This window comes from Ruditapes philippinarum, unplaced genomic scaffold (genome assembly GCF_026571515.1).
Source record: "Ruditapes philippinarum isolate M1 unplaced genomic scaffold, ASM2657151v2 ctg3797_1_1_1_1, whole genome shotgun sequence".
Taxonomy (NCBI): domain Eukaryota; kingdom Metazoa; phylum Mollusca; class Bivalvia; order Venerida; family Veneridae; genus Ruditapes; species Ruditapes philippinarum.
Window position 1 is genome coordinate 101,932 of NW_026854947.1, and position 20,299 is coordinate 122,230.

The 20,299-nt window shown below is 31.3% G+C and overlaps 1 protein-coding gene across 2 annotated transcripts; it reads right to left on the bottom strand.

Moving 5' to 3' along the window:
• Positions 1-7,820: 7,820 nt before the first annotated feature.
• On the bottom strand, positions 7,821-18,187 carry LOC132741558 (E3 ubiquitin-protein ligase MARCHF8-like). 2 transcript variants are annotated; one of them, XM_060729760.1, is made up of 4 exons: positions 18,043-18,187; positions 13,659-14,312; positions 12,014-12,106; positions 7,821-9,758 (listed from the first exon to the last, which is right to left on the bottom strand). In XM_060729760.1, exons 2-4 carry the CDS (start codon positions 14,280-14,282, stop codon positions 9,384-9,386), a joined length of 1,092 nt encoding a protein of 363 aa, XP_060585743.1. In that variant the 5' UTR covers positions 14,283-14,312; positions 18,043-18,187; the 3' UTR covers positions 7,821-9,383. The 2 variants fall into 2 exon arrangements, with proteins under 2 accessions (XP_060585743.1, XP_060585744.1); XM_060729761.1 differs by lacking the exon at positions 18,043-18,187 and adding an exon at positions 17,650-18,036.
• Positions 18,188-20,299: the final 2,112 nt, after the last annotated feature.

A 20,299-nucleotide genomic window follows, 5' to 3' on the forward strand; every position in this document is an offset into this window, starting at 1 on the left:
AAATATCTGCTTAAGAGACACCATGGACACGGGTATGTTGACGGTAATTTCTGGGACACATATATAGGCTGAATGTAATTTGTAATGACGAACCTTCCCACACATAGAAATTTCAATCAAGTTATATAACATTTAAACTATATATGAGCCACGCCATGACAAAACCAACATAGTGCGTTTGCGACCAGCATGGATCCAGACCAGCCTGCGCATCCGCGCAGTCTGATCAGGATCCATGCTGTTCGCTTACCAACTCTATTACAAGTAGAGAAACTGATAGCGAACAGCATGGATCCTGATCAGACTGCGCGGATGCGCAGGCTGGTCTGGATCCATGCTGGTCGCAAACGCACTATGTTGGTTTTGTCATGGCGCGGCTCATATGTTTTTTGTTTGATGTTTCACCGGTATGCTACTCCTTTCAGAGTTCTAACTTTATAATAATTAATACCTCATACTAATTACATTTCCAATATATTCAATAAACTGTTTTTGAAATTGATATTATTTTGTGCATATTTATTGTTGTAGAATAAATAAGGCCGTTATGCCTCTTCGGTTAATTTCAAACATTTAGGTGAACATGAAAAACCAAGCATGAAATTAAACAACGCATAAAAAGGGATATCTATTTCCATTTTAACTAATATTAGAAAGATAATCAATAAAATCATGTTTGTAAGAGGTCATTTGGTCAATTGATTTGACGGCATATATATAGAGGATATTTGTTTAGTTCAGTGTAAGATCGGAATATATTTCACCGAGTGAGTACCAAAAGGTATATTTCACGAGTGGCGCAGCCACGAGTGAAATTTGAACTTTTGGTGTTCACAAGGTGAAATATATTTCGATCTTACACTAAACTAAACAAATTTTCTTTTTATTATATGCAAAGAAACGTTTTAAAAAGACATTAAACCTAATACTGAATGAAAAGCGCGCCAAATAATGATACAACGTTACGTCATTTACGACGTCACGTCATTAAGTTGGTACCCAGTACTGTGCACGCTGGTATTTCACTGAAACAACGTGAGGGGCTTAAATTCAAAACAGTGAAATTATCAAAGTGGTAATTTCACTGTTTCAAACAGTGAAATTACCAGTTTTATATCACTGATATATTTCTATAAACCACCGAAAAGCATGTAATAAATGGCTGTAAACATTATTCCCTTACTTTGTGCATTGTTACATGCAATGCACTAATTGCTAACAGCGGGTAAAAATAAGTAACAAACATTGTACAGGATAATTTTGCAGTTTAAATTTCTGGTGAAGGAAGACCCTACTGTATGGCACACTGTAATTAATATGCTCTGTTATGTACATTAGCAGCTGCCCATTTACTAAAGTCTTCACTTCATGTAGTCTTTATATGCAAATTCATAAGTTTCTTTATGCCGTCATTATCTAAAATTAAATATCCAAATTCTCTAGCCTTTTTAGCCTCTGAAACCATAAAGAGTTATACATGTATTTCCTGGCAACAATCACTGTATTTTCATTTTTTCCCTATTTTTTTTTTTTGTAATTGTAAAGTCCCTTTTGTCTTCAAAATCTCTAGGACCTTTATATTGATAATCTATCCTATCCCATCTTAAACTCCTCTTATACATCCCTACATCTCCAGGCCTTTCATATTTCCAAAATCTAGTAACCCCTTTATACCTCTTTAACCTTCAGCCAATCAACATCTCAAAATTCTCTAGCCCTTTAACTGATCATTAAAGTATCCTTACTCTTTTACATCACTAAAGTCTTCAGCCCTTTTATATAATCCCTAAAGTATCCTTACTCTTTTACATCATGAAAGTCTCCAGCCCTTTTATAATAAATTAATTATGATCCCTAAAGTATCCTTACTCATTTACATCACTGAAGTCTCCAGTCCTTTTATATGATCCCTAAAGTATCCTTACTCCTTTACATCACTGAAGTCTCCAGCCCTTTTATATGATCCCTAAAGTATCCTTACTCTTTTACATCATTAAAGTCTCCAGCCCTTTTATATGATCACTAAAGTATCCTTACTCATTTTCATCACTGAAGTCTCCAGCCCTTTTATATGATCCCTAAAGTATCCTTACTCCTTTACATCACTGAAGTCTCCAGCCCTTTTATATGATCACTAAAGTATCCTTACTCATTTACATCACTGAAGTTTCCAGCCCATTTATATGATCCCTAAAGTATCCTTACTCCTTTACATCACTGAAGTCTCCAGCCCTTTTATATGATCCCTAAAGTATCCTTACTCTTTTACATCATTAAAGTCTCCAGCCCTTTTATATGATCACTAAAGTATCCTTACTCATTTTCATCACTGAAGTCTCCAGCCCTTTTATATGATCCCTAAAGTATCCTTACTCCTTTACATCACTGAAGTCTCCAGTCCTTTTATATGATCCCTAAAGTATCCTTACTCTTTTACATCACTGAAGTCTCCAGCCCTTTTATATGATCCCTAAAGTATCCTTACTCTTTTACATCACTATTGTCTCTAGCCCTTTTATATGATCCCTAAAGTATCCTTACTCTTTTACATCATTAAAGTCTCTAGCCCTTTTATATGATCCCTAAAGTATCCTTACTCTTTTACATCACTGAAGTCTCTAGCCCTTTTATATGATCCCTAAAGTATCCTTACTCTTTTACATCACTAAAGTCTCCAGCCCTTTTATATGATCCCTAAAGTATCCTTACTCTTTTACATCACTAAAGTCTCCAGCCCTTTAATATGATCCCTAAAGTATCCTTACTCATTTACATCACTGGTCTCCAGCCTTTCATATTTCCAAAATCTAGTAACCCCTTTATACCTCTTTAACCTTCAGCCAATCAACATCTCAAAATTCTCTAGCCCTTTAACTGATCATTAAAGTATCCTTACTCTTTTACATCACTAAAGTCTTCAGCCCTTTTATATAATCCCTAAAGTATCCTTACTCTTTTACATCATGAAAGTCTCCAGCCCTTTTATAATAAATTAATTATGATCCCTAAAGTATCCTTACTCATTTACATCACTGGTCTCCAGCCTTTTTATGATCCCTAAAGTATCCTTACTCATTTACATCACTGAAGTCTCCAGCCCTTTTATATGATCCCTAAAGTATCCTTACTCCTTTACATCACTGAAGTCTCCAGTCCTTTTATATGATCCCTAAAGTATCCTTACTCTTTTACATCACTGGTCTCCAGCCCTTTTATATGATCCCTAAAGTATCCTTACTCATTTACATCACTGAAGTCTCCAGCCCTTTTATATGATCCCTAAAGTATCCTTACTCTTTTACATCACTGAAGTCTCCAGCCCTTTTATATGATCCCTAAAGTATCCTTACTCTTTTACATCACTGAAGTCTCCAGCCCTTTTATATGATCCCTAAAGTATCCTTACTCTTTTACATCACTGAAGTCTCCAGCCCTTTTATATGATCCCTAAAGTATCCTTACTCTTTTACATCACTAAAGTCTCCAGCCCTTTAATATGATCCCTAAAGTATCCTTACTCATTTACATCACTGGTCTCCAGCCTTTTTATATGATCCCTAAAGTATCCTTACTCTTTTACATCACTAAAGTCTCCAGCCCTTTTATATGATCCCTAAAGTATCCTTACTCTTTTACATCATTAGTCTCCAGCCCTTTTATATGATCCCTAAAGTATCCTTACTCTTTTACATCACTAAATTCTCCAGCCCTTTTATATGATCCCTAAAGTATCCTTACTCTTTTACATCACTAATGTCTCCAGCCCTTTTATATGATCCCTGAAGTATCCTTACTCTTTTACATCATTAAAGTCTCCAGCCCTTTTATATGATCCCTAAAGTATCCTTACTCTTTTACATCACTAAAGTCTCCAGCCCTTTTATATGATCCCTAAAGTATCCTTACTCTTTAAGCCTTTTACATCACTAAAGTCTCACTATTATATCTTAAAATTTTCCTGTCCTTTACATAACCTTGAGATCTTTAATCTATCTAAATTATATAAGACAAGACAATGGAATATGATCAATGTTTATTATTTTTCAATACTATAGAAAAACAGATTTAACAAGTTTAAAGCGGAAAGAAAAAAAAAACCAGATATACAACATCTAGATTTAGCAAGACATGCTATACAATTTTCATGATATAATTATATATATATATATATAGTGTGTGCAAAAAAATTGAAATTTACCTCATATATCAAACATTATGCAAAATATGTATCTAGTAAACTAATTTAATATACAATATATTTACAGAATGACATAAAAATAATGTCATTAGCACATTTTTACCATGCATAAATGGAGATAAAAAATAATTCAGTCATAAAAACATGACAAACACAATCTCATTCATGGATTATAATGATTGCAGGCATTATTTCATAGAGACGCAACAAAAAAAAACCTTGTTTACTGACATAAATCATGTAACATATGTTGCAATAACACGTGTACAGCTTAATAAATATACACTGTAAATAAAGTCTGCTTGCAGCAAATAACTTCTCACAGCACTTTTAACGTGCAAATAATAATCATAATATCAACAACTATAATTTGTACCTTATAAACTATGAAACATTCACAAATATAATTTTATTATCAAGTGTAATACCTTTTGAACGTTTAGAAATATCATTTAGACTGTTAATGATAAAAGCAAATCTACATGAAGCTGTTAGAAAAATATATAGCTTTGCTAATTGCTACCAATGCATATACATGTACTTAAAATGTACAGTAGATTTCATAAAAATCTGAAAATCTCTCTCTTAAATTCTCTCTCAAAAAAAAGGACATACAACAAACTATCCCAAAATATTTACAATTGTGTTTCATAATAAAAATATTCAAATACTCATTTATAAGGAGGCCATGTCAAAAACAATATAGGTCCAACCATTTAGCAAGGCTTTAGTAATTTCCAGGAAGGCTTTAATCATTAGGTTGTTAATTATGACATAATATACATGGTGAAAAGAGTATTAAGATAAAAGTGAAATATACACATCACAATGGTGTTGTTACAACACAACACTGCACCAATATAGTGTAGACAGAACAACAGAATCACTCGTTCTATACAATATATATATTTATATGAATACTTAATGGTAAAATATAATGAGAGCAAAAATATTGCAGCATGAAAAATGTAGCACTTTTTTATGAGTATAAAAAAAATACACACAGAATTATTTACAGCATATTCTTTTTTATATACACATGTCTATAGCATTTTTATACAGATGTCTATAGCATTTTTGTTTTGAGTAGACCATTCTATATTACTAATTCTCATTATCCTTTGTCCATTCCAACAAAATACATGAAGCAGTAGACTGTTCAAGTTAAAGGCCCATTATGCCTCAGAAATGCTATCATTTTTATTTCTCAAAAACTTTTCATTTTTGTTATCTTGTTACTGTTTCCAAATATACACATTTGCCATATAGATAAACTATCATACACATGTGCCTTTTGCTTTGCTGGCAATTGGTATAATTATAGTGAAAAAGTATTTTGTATGAAAGTCAAAATAACTACTTTTTTATGACACATTACTGCACATTCAGCGCTACTTTTCACAGCTTTTAACATCTGACATGCTATGAATCCATTAATAAACACATGATTGACATTTTCTAAAAACTTTTATAAAAATGCATTTCTGGGGCATAATGTGCCTTTAAGACAATAAAATTTTCTACATACAAAAATAACTTGTTACCTTGACTGAGGTATCCCATATTAAACTGGAATAGCATTTACATTAATTTATTTTAAAATTTTACACCATATTCAAATTGCATCAAATTTATTCAGGAAATGGGAGTCTATTGTAAATTTGAAACACTTAATAATTATATTTTTGCAAACTGGTTTTCAATGTCTTCAACCCTAACTAAATAATGTGTCAAGACCGTGTAATGAAAGTGTCCTACTTACAATTTAGTAATGTACATTATATGTTTGAGGGATTAAAGTATTGCACACCTAGAATTAAGCAACTATCTGTATAAAGGCTGATTAAACTGTATCAAACTTGCATACAGAAACTGGAACACAAGAGTTAGACTTCTGCAATCTACACAGCAATCTTTGTTTCTGCTTAAACTATGACTACACTGAGTTTCAATACACTAAGATAAAGGATAAATTCATGTAGACTACAATAAACTTCATTAATTCTAATATATATAAATGGTATGAAAATCTTATTTTCAAATCTTTCTACAAAAAACGATTTCTGTTTATTTTCAACCAAAACTTCAAGTTCACTGATGCAATGACATAAAAGATGAGATTATAAACGAGCTACAAAACTAAGACGCAAAATACCTAATGACTAATATTTAGATTACATCAGTTGTACATCATCTGGTAAATACGTTTAAAATTTGAAATATAACAAATAAAATTTTAAGTTTGAAACCGAGAAGGAACTTCAATGTACTGTGCCATAGTAATACTGTGTTATCAAAATTTATTGTGAATTATATTAAGTTATTGTCAATCAATTTATTGTACATTAAAAAGAAGCATTCCTCAAGATTCATGTCAATTTTCATAAAAATTCAAAAAATTGTAAAAGTGTTGTAAAATCGTAAAAATGCAAAAACATAGCAGAGCATTGGGTGAGTACTATGCCAAGAAATAACCTGCAACAGGTCAAAGAATAATAAATCTATCATGTGTATATATTTTTCTATCAGGGTTTACTTGTATATGAATAACCAGACCTATATTCATCATGCTAAAACCCTGTTCTAGGCCATATCTGACAATTATATTATTATTATGGTACATAAAATAACAAATTTGTGTTGTTAGCACATGTAGATTCCTAAAAACAAATCAGTCTTTGTGTTAAATATCATATTCAAAAAGATTTGAAACTACACGTAAATGAATAAAATACGGAGGCATAATTTTATGCCAAAATTTAGAAATACACAGAAACCTAGCACTTTGCCTGCCATATAACTTGTTCACAATAGGATTAATTTAGCTCAGATAATCAAATGCAAAATATATGGTTACAAGGAAAAAGAAGACTTAAACTATATGAAAATCATCATGAGCCTGAAATTTAATAGAAATTTTGAATTCATTCTGACTAATAGTTTTGTGGTGAATTACACTATACTTGATCATTGACAGTATTAAGTGTAATGTTTTCAAATCGTTGGTATGTACTATACATGTACATGCATTTACAACTCCAAATAATCCTACTATTTTTATTTAATACATAGAGGATATTTGTTTGTTTTGCATGTTAGATTGAAATATAATTTCACTGAGTGAACACCAGATGCAATATTTTCACGAGTGGCGTAGCCACGAGTGAAAATATAATAGCTGGTGTTCACGAATGAAATATATTTCAATCTTATACGTAAAACAAATAAATTTTCTTTTTATTTCATGCTTTTTAAGTGATTTTAAGTATTTTTCACTGATTTTGCCGCGTAACATCGCGCATTCTCCTTTGTGACGTCATCACATCATGACGTCACATCATCAATTTTGAAATATAGTTCTGTTAAATTTCTCTAATTTTGTTACATTTTTAACATGATGTATGGTGACATCGACTTTCTTTTCCTAAAAAATCACAATTTACGTATGACGGCATTTATTTCTGCCTGTTATTCCATTTACTAATGATTTAGTTATGATTTTCTTTTCATCCGCATTCGGATATAGTCCGGCTACAGTGAAAATTATATTTTATAAATTTCACTAGTGGTTTATCAGAATATAATCATCTGATATATTACAATAAAACACTGGAAAGCATGAAATAAAATAATCTACAAAACAAAAAAACATAAACGTAGAAAACAAACTGTACTTATTAAGTCCTATACAGAAAAAAATCACATTATGAATCACTATGTACTGGTTGTTAACCATACACATCACTTTGTTTGTTTTATTTTTCACAAACATAAAAGTTTAGTAAATAAATAAATAAAACAAATATAACAACAAAATATAAGATAATTATGTGGAATATATGAAAGTATAAAACAAAAGGGCAAAAGAGGGGGGGGGGGTAATAATTACCTAACTTTGATCATTTTAGCTTAGTGTTAAAAATCTCTACACAAGAGTAACCATACATAACAGAATTATATCTCCACTCAATTACAAGTAATAGTACATATACATTTTGTTTAATAACATCGTTATTCACATTCTACTGAAACTTTCTCAACACACAAGTACCCTAGTAACATTTATCCTTAAGTTACTGACAACAAAAGTGATTAGTTTTTAACTGATGAAGTCCAATCCTCAATTTTTGTATTTTGTAATTTAAATCCCTTATTATTGGAATGGACTGTTCCAAATTCATGACTGGGCAAATTCATTACACAAGTAGGTTCAGTACATTAATGAAATATACAGAAAACAGTCATTTTCTAATCCGAAATTGAATCTGCCAAAAGTCTTAACATTTTTTTAGAGATATGTATGACACAACCTGTAGGGATTATCACCCCAGATTTGTGTACAAATATAGCATATATGTATAGCTTGCTTGGCACACAAATTTGATAGCTCAATACATCAATATGCCAATATTGCAAACTTTTGTTCTATGGTAACAACATGTATCAAATGTGACTTGTCCATATCAACACTATAAATCTATATAGCTCTCATTAATTGCTATTATGCATTGATTCCTGCTAACCAGGATTTATTTGTTTTTGTTTTGTTTTTTACTTTGTTTACTTCTGACATTAAGTTAGTTGTTTACATAAACATCGCTTTCAAAATAATGTTGATAAAAATATCAAAAATACAAAGAGCCAAATTTCAGCTATTCATGATTCACTTTGCAACAATGCCATAAAAATACATGTCACAAAGTAAGTATATACAATAATAAAACCAGTTGTATGTGCCGCATATCATGCTGGCACCTTTTTAAAGTTTATGATGAAATTTGGCAAAAATATATCATACATGCGCACTGCGCATAATAAATAGTTCCATGCCAAGTAAAATATCAAGTTCTATAATAGAAACATTGTTGAATTTTCAAAACATATCTAGATTTGTAATTCAACTGCCATTTTTAGTGCACATTCAAATTTCCTTGAATTAAACTTGATTTTCAATGCAAACAACATTTACGTATGTTTAAAACAATAAATCTGAAACAATAAAAATATGGAAATTATTTGAAAAGAAAATCAATAATGTTTACCCATTTATCTACAAAGCCACCAATTTGATTTTTTGTCAAACCAATTTTTGCATCATAATCACAAGTAAAACACTGTGCTGTTAAATTAATTTTCTAGATTTTCAAATTTAATTTCCATTAACATTCACTTTTGTATTTTCAAATTACACCTGACTGACAGTCAGTGGGGCCTTTTTAAACAGGGGATCTTTATTTGGGTCATACGACTCCACAGTCCATTCAGTATTGTGCATTATGAAGCGTAAGAAGAGTTTGTACAATGTGTGCCGGGCCTTGATTTCAACAGTCATGGCAATGAAGAAGGCGACGAAAAACATGACCCCACAAGTGAGCGTGATGATTTCTTCCGACGTAAGCTTTACCTTGTTCTTTGGAAACTTTGCAGCATTGTCACGATCAGATAGAAAGCACATGACAGTTGCTATGGCGCAGCCAACCATGATGAGAAGATTCAGAAGAAAAATAATATGGAGAAATTTGTCTCGTCTACGAACTCTCGGCCATCTCCATTGGCTAAACTGAAAAAGTAAAAAATTAATATTAGTAAAGTTGCAATGAGGATAACTTACAGAATTACAAAATTAGGATCAATCAAAGGGAATATTTTAAAGATATTTACAGATCTTTCATGAGTTGTCATTATATATAAAAACTTCTATTACACAAGTCTTAGAAGAATGTCATAAAGAAAGTCTGAGGTTAAGAGTGTTATACATTTCTGGGATGAGTATAATGGAAGTAGAAGTCTATATTATGAAATGACAACAGATGTCAGATTCCTGTATCATCAATTGACATCAAAACAAATAGGATCACCTTAATTTAATGTATAAAATAAACAAATTTTGTGTTACTTATTTTTTGACTATGTATTTTTTCATGTATATTTTTTGTAGTACCATTGCCTTTCAAGTTTAATGAATGTTTTAGTTACTGTGCTCAAATCTTTAGACAAGATCATGTTCCTATATGACACTTTATTCCAAAGATGACCTTTCTGTGCCATTCTTTATTCCTTCTTTTATTCCTTAACTCTGATCAACATGTTATAATTTATGACTGTTGCTTTCTTTTTTCCATATTATATATTAAACAAAATACAAATGTATTTTGTATAATGCTTTGTCTTCGGACATTATATATTAATGTAGACCTTTCTCTTTGGCTTTGTTCATCCACGGGTGACCATGATTCGCTACCCTAAGCAATTTCACAGTGTTAGTTTGATAAACTCCATCATTTAATAATTCAAGCTTTTTATGTTAAAGAAATTTGACAGATACATTAAATTTACTTTGATGTTTAAAAATATCCAATTGTTTTCTTTTGTAATGAACATTTGACAAGACTTGTGACATAAACAGAAATGGTGTTGACTCTAGGACAGGGACGAATTTAGGGCACCCGTGGATATATTTTTGAAAAACATAAAAAAAAATAAACCTCATATTTTGAAGTATGACAGTGTTATCCTGTGGAAGTAAACTTTATTACACAATAATAACATTGTTACTTAGTGAATTTCTACAAATGGCCTTTCACGTTACATTTGCATCACTGCTCCATGATTTTTTAATCTCCTTACTACACCTCTCCTCTGCAATGCAATGTTCCTGTTCAATTTATTCTGATTAGCCCCTAGCTAGAGCCCTAAATTAAGATCAAATAAGAAAAAGAAAAGAAAATATCTATGTTAATGTAATATAATCAAATCAATGTGATAAAAGAATTATTTCAGCAGGATGAAGTTGGGATGAGGTAGGTAAGGGGGCGGGGGAGGAGGGACAAGACTGTCATAGTCATATGAAGACTTTGCAGGTTTAGTGTAAACACTCAGGTGCCCCTCTGTGCATTTCAAAAGGCATGACTGACGAGTTAAAAATTCAGTAGAACCATCAACTTTCTACATACTACTGCACAGGCATCTTTACATTAACGCGAGTCCATGGACAGTTTTCGAATTCACAGCTATACAAGAGGAATGTCAAGGGGAACACACAATATGTTCCTTGGCTTAGCGCATTCCTGTGCTTTGTGGTGGTGTTTTACTTTCCCATATATTCAAACTTGTGCACAAAAACAAACAGACAAAATATGTCTGTGATAGATCTGCTTTCAGTCTGTTATAATATAAAATGACTCATGCACTTTTCATGCATACATGGAACAAAACAGACAAAAAATGAGGAAAATCCCTAGACTACCACCTCCAGAATACATTGAAAGAAATGCAGCTTTTTCAATGTCATTTGATACTGTACTTTATATGAAAAAAAACATCAATTTGGTTTCATTAGATAAATTTATCTTAAACTAGCAAATGAGGGTTTGTAAGTAAAATATGCAGAGTACAAATTCCCTCAGACCAATATTTAATTAATGATGTGCACAAATGCTTAGTAAATAACTGTTTTAAGTGTATACGGTGTGTCATTTTATCTTCATAATTTGTAAAGAATGAATTTTGAAAGGATATTACAAGCTCATATTTTAATGCATATATTCTGTTTGAGGTACATAATTTTCAATTAACTTATTTGATAACTTTGTAGTGAAACACACCATGAAGCATAGCATCCCCTGATCTACGCATATTCAGCATGATTAATTACAAATGCACATGAATTATACCTGCAGGCCATGGGAAGGTATATATCTATACAGAAAATGCTGTACTTCAGGCAATGGGAAGGTATAAATATATTTTTAAGTATACTTTTTCTAATTGATCAGGAGAAGACACATGTTCCTCAACAAGAAACAAATATTTTACCTTGAATTGTTTGTGCCTCATATATTGGAAATGACAGAGTTCACATCTTGGTGGTTGTTTCTTACCTCGCCTCTGTGAGATTCGTATCCATTTCTACAACACATACAAAAATTAGTGTAAACAGTTTATTATTAATATCCTGAGAAGACATATACAGTATAGTTTCATAAAATTTGAGGCCTAAAAAAACACCAGATACTTGGTAAAACATTGTTGATCTTCTATTCTTCAAACCAATCCTACATTTGTGCAGGTATATGTTTATTATTATCATTATTATTATTTTTATTATTTTGAATATAACAATCTTCACATTTCTTTTGTCATCACTTTACAATGTTTACATACAACAGAACTTTATTCATTTGAAGGATAGGGCAATTTGTTCTTTAAATTATATTCAGGAGAAAAATACTTTCTACAGAAGCTGGAAATGGTCCAAATTTTGTTCTAGAATAAAATATATATGAACCTATCTGCATACAGCTTATCTTAAATAAACATGTACATGTATATTCTCTTCATTATTACCATAGTATTGTGACAAAACTAGGACTAAATGGCACCTTGATTAGAACAAGAGTCATACACACCTCTTGCTGATAATAAAATATTCAACTAAAATACATGTATTTATCATCTCTTAATAAAATACTCTACATAATCATTGTTGGTTTACTTATATACTTTATTCTAACAAATCATTTATAAAATCTGACTCAATTTTTTTTTTTATAATCACTGGTCAAACTCAAAGTCATGTAGAGTTTAGCATAGCATGTTTCCTATTTACACAGCTATTTATAATATATTACCTGTATTTTTCAAATGAATAAAAGAAAGGCCAATGACCACAGTTTGCATTTACCAATTCAAAAGGTTAAGTAAACATTATATTGAAATCACACTACTGGCTGTCTGACAAAGTCAAAAAAATTCCTATTGGTAATGCAATATTATCATTAACCTGAAACTGATAAATATTAAAGAGATTTTTCATTTAAGAGTTTCACTGTCATATTAATTTTTATGGTTTGTTTTGAAGAGCTACCAGTCAATCTATCAGTCAATCAGTTTATTTGGAAGCCTAGTGGTTAGTTACAATAGGTTCATTATATAGCTGTTTTTATCACCGATATAGTACATAAAGGGAGATAATTTGAATTTATTTAAGATGGAATTTAGGTTCTCTTGCAGTACACTCCCTGTAACTACTAAGTGTTATCTATTTATAATTTTTAAGTTTGGAATTTCTCTAATACTTCCAGAGAAATTTTCTGGTAAAATACTATCACATAGTAACAGGATGATATTTTCAAGGTATAAACTAGGTATAAAAAATTGCATGCAAATATAAGGCTGAATAAAGACTTAAGTTAAGACCAAAGACTAAACTGAAAATGATTTCAGAATACCTTGTGATTCTACATAGAAAATAACAAGATTGAAATCAACAAAATTTTATTGACCTCTTGCTTTTGTACTAACCAGGCTTGATTTTGGTCCATCAACAGTTTAAGGCACTATTGATGATTTTGAATGTGTAATGTTAAAAGAAGAAACTATTATTCTCGTTCATTAAAATAAGAAAAAGCTTTGAAAACCTTTAGATCTTTTGAAGTTGATTGTTGAATAAGCTTCTTACCTTTAAACATGAGACATGTATATATCGCAGTGTACCAGAACATCGACATGGGGTAATAAGAGGATCACGTTCATCTCCTTGCATCTGACAGATCTTACAGAAAGAGTACATGTCTGTTCCACATGAAGACACTGTCAATGAGCTGTAGTTACAACTTGGCACCTTTTTGGACAGGGCACTTGGTGCCCTACTAAGTTCCTCAATTCGAGATCCAATACTTTGTTTACCTCTAATAGGCACTTTGTGCATTGTTCCCAATGAGCTCCCAAGCCACACTAAGTCCTGTTGAGCAGACATTGGGACAGATTGTGGTGGGAGACTTACACTTGAACTTCCTGCTGCTGTAATGTCATCATGAATAAGAGGACCAAAGTGTGGCACTATTGGTCGACCATTTAAGAGTAACCTTGATGGGCTGTCTGACACCATCTTCCTGACATTCATAATATCATCATCTGTATCATCATCTAGCGAGAAATCTGAATCCTCCCCATCAGTGTCACGTGGAGGCTTGTGTTCCTCATAATCTGGTGGCCGTGGCAACTTGTGAGGGTCACTTGTATTCTGTTGTAATTCACATTCACATTCATTGTGCAAACATACAGCCTCTGCTCCCCTTTCCATCTCTAGTTATAGTGTAGTTTAAACCCGAACCTGAAAAACACAGATCAACATTTTAAATAATCAAAATAAGTGAATTGAATAAGAAAGTTTTCAAAATATAATTCCAAACAACATAAATTATGAGAGGAGTTTAAAAATACACAATGTAAAATATAATTCATATACCTGTAGAGTGCTATTTAACTACATAGAAATTTACTTTTTAAATCAATTTTATTTAAAACTTAAATATCCAATATATGACATTGGCATGACTGTACTTTATTTATAATTTTCCCAAACTTTGAACCCGTATTTCTATTACATGTACATGTATATCAAATATATGACACACTGTCCTTGACCCTTACAACCAAAGACAGTCATTTACAAATGATCAATCTTTCCTGTCATTTTTCAATGCAAATATTTAAGTTTTCTAATCTCTGACTGCCAGGTTATAACCAGGGCACTAGCTCAAGTAACACAATATATCATAAATGACCTTCAATGACATAGGCTAGACTTTTTATTGATTTGATTAAAAAAAAAAAATTACATAAAGCCATTATTTGAAGCATAACACATATAAAAAGAAGTATAATGTTTTACTCCTACATTGTCTTCTAAAAGATACTTGACATATCGTCTATCGTTTTATACCAAACAATTATTGTGAAATATGCTTACCGCACATTCACCTGGCATATTTTGGATAATGTCGTAGTTCATTGTCCAAAAACTAATACACTGACCAATATGTCAAAAATGTTTAGTTATGCTTAATCAGAGGACAACCTACTTTGATATATCAACCAATGACCTGGCAGTGTGTTACAATTACCAGATTGGGGATAATGTCCAAGTTGACTGTTCTTTTTCTATGTCATCAACATCGATAAGAATGCCTAGGCTTCAGAATAATTTTTTAAATCTGTCTCAAAACTCAGCATTTTCATTGGTCAGTGTACATATATATTTTGTGCCGGTTTCTAACTATAAAATACATGTTTAACTAAAACCACATGTACCACTTAAGGTGATTCATACCCCACCCTTTGGAAAAATAAGGGGTAAAAAGCAAAATTTTAACTATGGAAACCTATATTTTACGATACTTTATCTGTGTACACAATGATAATTATACTCTTTTAACCAGGCAGTTAATTGTAATAATTATGTGTCACATAATTATTACAATTAACTGCCTGGTTAAAAGAGTATAATTATCATTTATCCTCTGTCTTTGTAAAAAAAAAAAAATGGAATTTTTCTAATTTTAGTAACAGTGACCTTGTTCTTAAACCTAGGGGGTCCAATCGCAATCCCAAGCTAGTTCTCTTCAATAGTATTCAATCAGTGAAAATTCTTATCTCATGTTCTGTGGCCTGGCTTTCGCTAACATTCTCAAATTTGAGCTGAGATTTTGACTTTGAGAATGTTAGTGAAAGCCAGGCCTGGTCTTGAAAGATAGGCATGATGAGAGTTACTTGTTAGGTTTTATTTTCTCTTTATTTCATTTCATACATGTAGTTAATATCAAAGCTATATATCTCTAAATTCTAATTTATACTTTTATATTTTAAGTACAAAAAGAATTTCTTTAAGTGGTATAACTATATAATTCTGTAAGAATGGGTCATCAGATTTAGAATTTCAAAAATTATGAATAATTTTCATTAGAAACTTCAAATTATAATGTTCATGTTGACAACTGAATATCTGACAATTTAAGTTATACATGTAGAAGATGTTTTTAAATCATTGCAATGCTTTCCCCATGATGAACAATTAAAAGATGCATGGTTATAGTGTAAGTGTGCATGGTCATCCTTCTAAACAGTTAAACTGGGTTTACTCCAAAGATACCCTAGATATTTCAAATGAAAAATACATACATGTATTCCTTATTCTGCATGCATTAGTAACATATAGGTCAATGAATAATATTCTGAACAATGTTTATAGTTACTTTAGTTTGGTATCATTCTGACATCAATATACAGTACCTGACAATTAATATCATCTAGTTTAATATAATGTCAGTGACCATAATGTCACATGTGGCACTGCATTTAGTTATATGTGTCAGTAGGCCATTTTTCATTTTTGAAATTATAGTTTTTGAATTGTAGTTGTACAACATGGACTAGTTTAAAATGTTCTTACAGGGCTGCAGATAACATGCGTATTTGCGTAATTACCCAATTAAAATGTCAAAAAACGCAATAGAAATAATAACTATGGGTAAGAAAAAGTAAATAAATTCTTATTTATGCAAACTACATTGGAACTGGTGCGTAAAGATGTAAGTTATACTTGACGCCGTTCATCAGGCAGATCATAGTTCATACTGTTTCAGACTGTTTTAACCTTTAAATTATATCAGGCAGCTTGGAAATCTCCGAGGCCAATAGCATATAGCATAGTAGTAAGTAGCTTTTTTCTTTCCATACAAAACCTACAACAGTCTTGGGCAAAATACATGGAGTCGTGCTTTAAAACTCAAATTGGTTAGAGAGGGTAGGATAAAAAATACAGAAATAACTCTAAGAAAATAGAAAAATCCAATAGATCACAAAACATTGAAGGGGTATTACTGTAATCACCCAATATATACAAAATGTTATCTGTAGTCCTGTTCTTACTTTTAAAAGTTATTTGTGATAAACAATCAGAAAACCAGGCATGGTTATTTTATTCTGGATTTCAAAATTCATCATGTGTACTGGTTGGAGAGAATCAGACGGACACATGATATAACCCTGACCGTTGCTTACTTTAATATTGTTTTCACATGGTCAGTTTCACTGACATGTAGTAAACTCATTCAGGGTTTCATAGTTCTAAGTACCAGTTTTTTTCCATAAATTTGGTTTTATTTCTTTAAACTGAAATTTGCTTTTAGATGGGACAGAACTGGAAATTTACCCAATGATAAAGATATTGCAAAAGATCTATGAGTTAGTGTCAAGGTTGTTTGTAAATCAAGTATGTTATAAACTACGTGATTATACAGTACAGTATGATAGAAATGGCCATAATTGCCCATCACTGAAAAATTTGAGTGTTCTATTCTGTCAATAAAACTATCACAGCCTTAATTCATTTACCGGAAACAATCTTAACAAGAAATATAATTCTTATATCAATATACTTGACAGAAAAAGAACCAGGTCAGTGTCCTGAAAATGGTTCAACTCTACTTACTGCCATTGTAAATACAGATGTGTGCACAGGAGGTGTGTATACTTAGATATGCTAAATTTATAACTACGCACCATAATTGATCAATGCATGCATAAGCACACAAAAGCATGCATGCATAATAAAGTTTGCAAATCAATTAAGCGCTATTTGAACTGTTTCAACGGAAATAAAAGATCACCTTGCACAATAGCATGAAATCAGCTGATTCCCCGACCAATACCTCCCTGATAATGGACGCGCAAATTATTAGATCTATTTACTGTATGCCTCTTGCCATACAGTCAGCATAAGAATTCTTTATATCATAAATCCTTTCATTTTCAGTTACCGCAACAATAAATTAGCTACACCTATAATTTCCAAAATAAACATGAGCCTGATGAGGTTAAATCCAAAAATAAATTGTTGATTCAAGTTGGAGGTGAAAACTAGGTCAAATACACTTTAAACACTTGCATAGATAAGTCGACTGACATACCGCCGAAGTAACAACAAAATGTACTTAGTTACTCGCATGGAAATGACTACCGAATCTTTCAAATGATTCACAGATAAAAAGTCTAATTCTTACCTAGTATAAGCAAATTTCTGTCTCACTCCAGTTTCAGCTGGTTTGTATCGGTCACGTGACTTTTGTTTATAATATTGACTGTTACCCGGCTTTCGTTGATCAATAAGAATATCTGCACGCATTTTCCATAATTGTGTCAACAGAAACGAGAACCGGTGGAATGACCCTGGATTTTTTTTTAAACTTGTTGCATGAACAAATTTACGAAAGCGTACTGAAGCCAAATTTTAAAATATTCTATACCGGGATCCTACATATTACCGGACAAAATATGATGTTTCTTCGCTGTAACTTTTATTTAAGATAAAAAAAAGAATGGAATTTTACCCAAATAATTTTGGGTTCTTAATACACGTGAACATTACTTAAATTATCAAACATTAAATTAAACATTAGACTGTAGAAATGTGTCTTTTAAGTGTCTTTATCTGTGCATCACAATAATGTATAAGCCCATGAACAAAATACGAGTTGAACAATTCATCTGCGCATCACAATAATGTATAAGCGCATGAACAAAATACACGAGTTAAACAATTTATCTGTGCATCACAATAATGTATAAGCTCATGAACAAAATACGAGTTGAACAATGTGTCTGTGCATCGCAATATTATATAAGCTCGAGTTGAACAATGTATCTGTGCATCACATTTATGTATAAGCTCATGCACAAAATAAGAGTTGAACAATGTGTCTGTGAATCACAATAATGTAAAAGCTCATGAACAAAATACAAGTTAAACAATTTGTCTGTTCATCCCAATAATGTATAAGCTAATGAACAAAATAAGAGTTGAACAATGTGTCTGTGCATCACAAAAATGTATAAGCTCATGAACAAAATCAGAGTTGAACAATGTATCTGTGAATCACAATAATGTATAAGCTCTTGAACAAAATACGAGTTGAACAATGTGTCTGTGCATCACAATAATGTATAAGCTCATGAACTAAATAAGAGTTGAACAATGTGTCTGTGAATCACAATAATGTATAAGCTCATGAACAAAATAAGAGTTGAACAATTTTGTATCTGTGAATCACAATAATGTATAAACTCATGAACAAAATAAGAGTTAAACAATTTGTCTGTGCATCACAATAATGTATAAGCTCATGAACAAAATACGAGTTGAACAGCGTGTCTGTGCATCACAATAATGTATAAACACATGAACTAAATACGAGTTAAACAATGTGTCTGTGAATCACAATAATGTATAAGCTCATGAACAAAATACGAGTTAAACAATGTGTCTGTGCATCACAATAATGTAAAGGCTCAAGAACAAAATAGAGGATATTGAATGAGTGTAGTTTAATACTAAATTTATTGAACGAGTTGAATATTTAAATCATATTATGCGAGCCTCTGGCGAGCATCATATTGTTTCATTCAACGAGTTCATTAAATTCAGTATTGAATCTACACGAATATAATATTCTATTTATCACATATATAAAATAAGAACAGTAAACTGTTAAAATGAGTAATTTTTCAATGACACGCCTATAGTGAACAGAACAGAACATATATTTTATTTTGAATTAAGCATATACAGCTCATCTTCATACACAACAAATATATACATGCATGAATATGAAAAATGGTAAACGCATATCAATAAATGAAATAAACTAGTGAGAGTGTAATTAATACAACACATGTAATATTTACAATCCTTATATAACTTTAAACAATACAACAAGGTGGTCTTATATAGCACTATCCGGCATTCAATGGATCAAATCTCAATTTAAAAGCTTTATTACAATATATAGCTAATTTTGTTAACACTGACTTCATTTCTGAATTCAGCAATTCTAAAAATTTAAACATGCTAGGGTTTCTTGTAAAATAGTTGGATATATACTGTTTCCTAAGAGAATCATACAAAGTACAAATCAATACAAAGTGATATTCATCTTCGATGTCATTATTGTTGCAAATAGTACATTTCCGGTCATTTCTATCAATATTATTGTGTCTACGTGTTTCTATTAATAAATTGTGAGATGATAATCTAAGTTTAGCTAATATATTTCTTAATTTCATAGAGTCAACAATATCCAGGTATTTAGACCTGCTAAAATCGGGTTTGAATATATGTTTATATACAAATACAAAGAAGAACAAATATGTACACTAGAATGCCAATTTGTGATATAAATATCTTTTAAACGACTATGTAGGACTGGTATTAATATATTTAGCTTAACTGATTCTGGATACATCCACACATCATTAAATCCA

Excerpts from the sequence above, each read along its gene's own strand:
- LOC132741558 (XM_060729760.1), bottom strand. The coding sequence starts at position 14,282 with ATGGAAAGGGGAGCAGAGGCTGTATGTTTGCACAATGAATGTGAATGT. Across the intron at positions 12,107-13,658 it reads TACATGTCTCATGTTTAAAG|AAATGGATACGAATCTCACA; the intron begins GTAAGAAGCTTA and ends TATGTGTTGTAG. Across the intron at positions 9,759-12,013 it reads TGAGGCACAAACAATTCAAG|TTTAGCCAATGGAGATGGCC; the intron begins GTAAAATATTTG and ends TTACTTTTTCAG.